Here is a 2,307-nt window from a genome sequence, read left to right as displayed (position 1 = left end):
AATTTGTACTTGTTATCACTGTACCTTCAATTATGTAAAGGGAATCTAATACTTGTTCAAAAGTGGAAAAGAAGAGCAAGAAAAACTGGATAACATGCTTGCTTTTTAATTTTAAATTAAATTTTCACCTGGATGAGTAGGTTTTCTGGCTCTCCAAATTATTAACAATTTGCTCCCTTTCTTTCAAAATACTTACAGTACATCACACAGCCCATTGTATCTCTTTGCATATATTGCTAACTGATAACTGATTCAGATAGGCACATTTAAAATTTCTGGGTTACACAACCACTTCTATTTCGTTATACAGAGAAGCCATTTCTGCATCAACAATGAAAAAATAATAAAACTGTATTAACAAACACAAGCCCTTGTGCAACACACAAAACAGGCCACTATATACCTGGCAAGAAAAGACTGTAAAAGCCTTTTCTGAGCATCTCTATTTCAAGAAGGAAATACACTGTCTTTTCATCTCTTCATCTTACCATGTTTTACTATGTTTTAAGTCACCTTTTTTTTGCATTGCCAAGTAAGGCAAATAATGGTGTTGTACACTGACCATATATTAGGTTATATTGTTTAGAAAAATAATTTCTCTCCCTATTGAAAATTTCAGTATGTTCTCATAGTAACAAATATATCCTGACAGAGAAAACCAGTAGGATACCTCAGTATGCAGACTGAGATAGGATATTTGCCACAACAGATTTTACTTCCAGCAAAGCTAAAATGCACATGTGTACATGTCAATTATACAAAATAGACTAAGTACATTTTGCTCTGCATTGTAACACATTCTCTGAAGGAGGGACACTTTTCTCATCCACCCATGTTGTCCCTTATGTGATCCACTCGCTGAGCAAGATCCCTAAAGGCGGGGCGTTGGGAAACAGTATTGTTCCAGCATTCTTTCATGATGGCATAGATCTGGAGAAGAAACATAGATAACTGGTATCAGGTATAGAGAAGCTACTAATAGTTACTTTGAACTGATACAAAGAACATACATCCTAATTTTATTCTTCCAAGCAACAGTGGCACAGGACTGTGCCGGAAGCGTTGCTATACCAATCTGTTTATCTGCTTGATCTTTTTGACAGCAAGAAGTGAGGATAGCTAGCTCTGCAAAAGTCCTTATTGTAAAATGAGACTTAAAAAATGGAGTATGGAAATTAACTTGGTTAGTTTTTGAAACTTTTAATAGACTTATGCTAATTTGCAAAGTTTTTATCTTCTTGCTTGCTCTGATTTTTTTGAAAGTTCAAAATGTCTTAAATGAAAAACCCTTTACAAGTCTGACCAAAAATCAGATTTACAGAGACAGCAGTTTTAAATTCAGCATCTTCTGCAACAGTAACATACACTTCTTCACATTCATATATTACATTCTAAATTGTTCTTCACAAATAATCAGAAAAAAGGCAGAAATGTTACTGTACAAACTGGACCCACTTCTAGCAGAAGTAGATTTAAATTATTTTTGGAAGAGATATCATTACAATAGGCATTTGGCAACAGTCTTCTCTTTTCCCAAACCTGTACTTCATACCTGGTCACAAAACAACTTGCCAAGCTTCTCACCTGGACTAATCTCACTCATTTAACCCAGATCATTATTACCATTTTCTCATACTTCCAACAAATTCTGCATATTGTTTAAGAACAATATGCATAGCTCCCAGGAAATAAAGTACTGTGAGTTATTTATTTTTCAGCAAATCTGAAACTCCTGCATTGACCAAGCTGCTTTAGACCCAAGTTTCAAGTAGCTTGTAGGCTACAGACATCTGGAAGATTTAATATCTGTGATGACTGCCCTTTCAAGAAGAAAAGAAGAACACAGTTTCTGACTAGAGACAGACCTTTCCATCTTGCTTTGGTTATCTGAAAAAATGTCAGACATTGAAACCTTTGCAATTATTTTGCATAGTTTCAGTAAAACAGATTGTGTCTTATCGTACACATATAACATTCAGGTTATCTACATTTTTGGCTTTTGGGAAACCTTTGCAATTTCAATGATTGCTATATTCATACATATAATGCAAGAAAGGTTACTTCAGAGACTTCTCTTTTGATCCTCTGCAGACTATTCCTTCCTCCATAGCTTCCCTGCCTCACCCTTACCATTCTTTCTCTTCCTTGCTAGACTGCTTGACCCTGATCTCTCCTCTGTCTCCAGTTTTGAATGGATAATTTCTCAACTTTTTGCCAACTGTTTAATGCCAAGGGATGCAGCAATTGATCTAAGCTGGAAATTATGTATGTTTAAAAGAATAACTATTTTACTTGTATTCTTTCCCT

At 35.0% G+C, this 2,307-nt stretch overlaps 1 protein-coding gene across 1 annotated transcript in view; it reads right to left on the bottom strand.

Annotated features, from left to right (window-relative positions):
• Positions 1-710: 710 nt before the first annotated feature.
• JAK2 (Janus kinase 2) overlaps positions 711-2,307 on the bottom strand; it is a 44,313-nt gene continuing 42,716 nt past the window's right edge. The window contains exon 24 of the mRNA XM_010000640.1: positions 711-930. Coding sequence (XP_009998942.1) covers positions 823-930 — 108 coding nt within the window. The 3' untranslated portion in view covers positions 711-822. The remainder of the gene's footprint in view (positions 931-2,307) is intronic.

The sequence above is a fragment of the Chaetura pelagica genome, unplaced genomic scaffold (genome assembly GCF_000747805.2).
Source record: "Chaetura pelagica isolate M959 unplaced genomic scaffold, ChaPel_1.0 scaffold596, whole genome shotgun sequence".
Taxonomy (NCBI): domain Eukaryota; kingdom Metazoa; phylum Chordata; class Aves; order Apodiformes; family Apodidae; genus Chaetura; species Chaetura pelagica.
The sequence above is the reverse complement of the archived record's forward strand: the minus strand, read 5'-3'. Positions and strand labels throughout refer to the sequence as shown.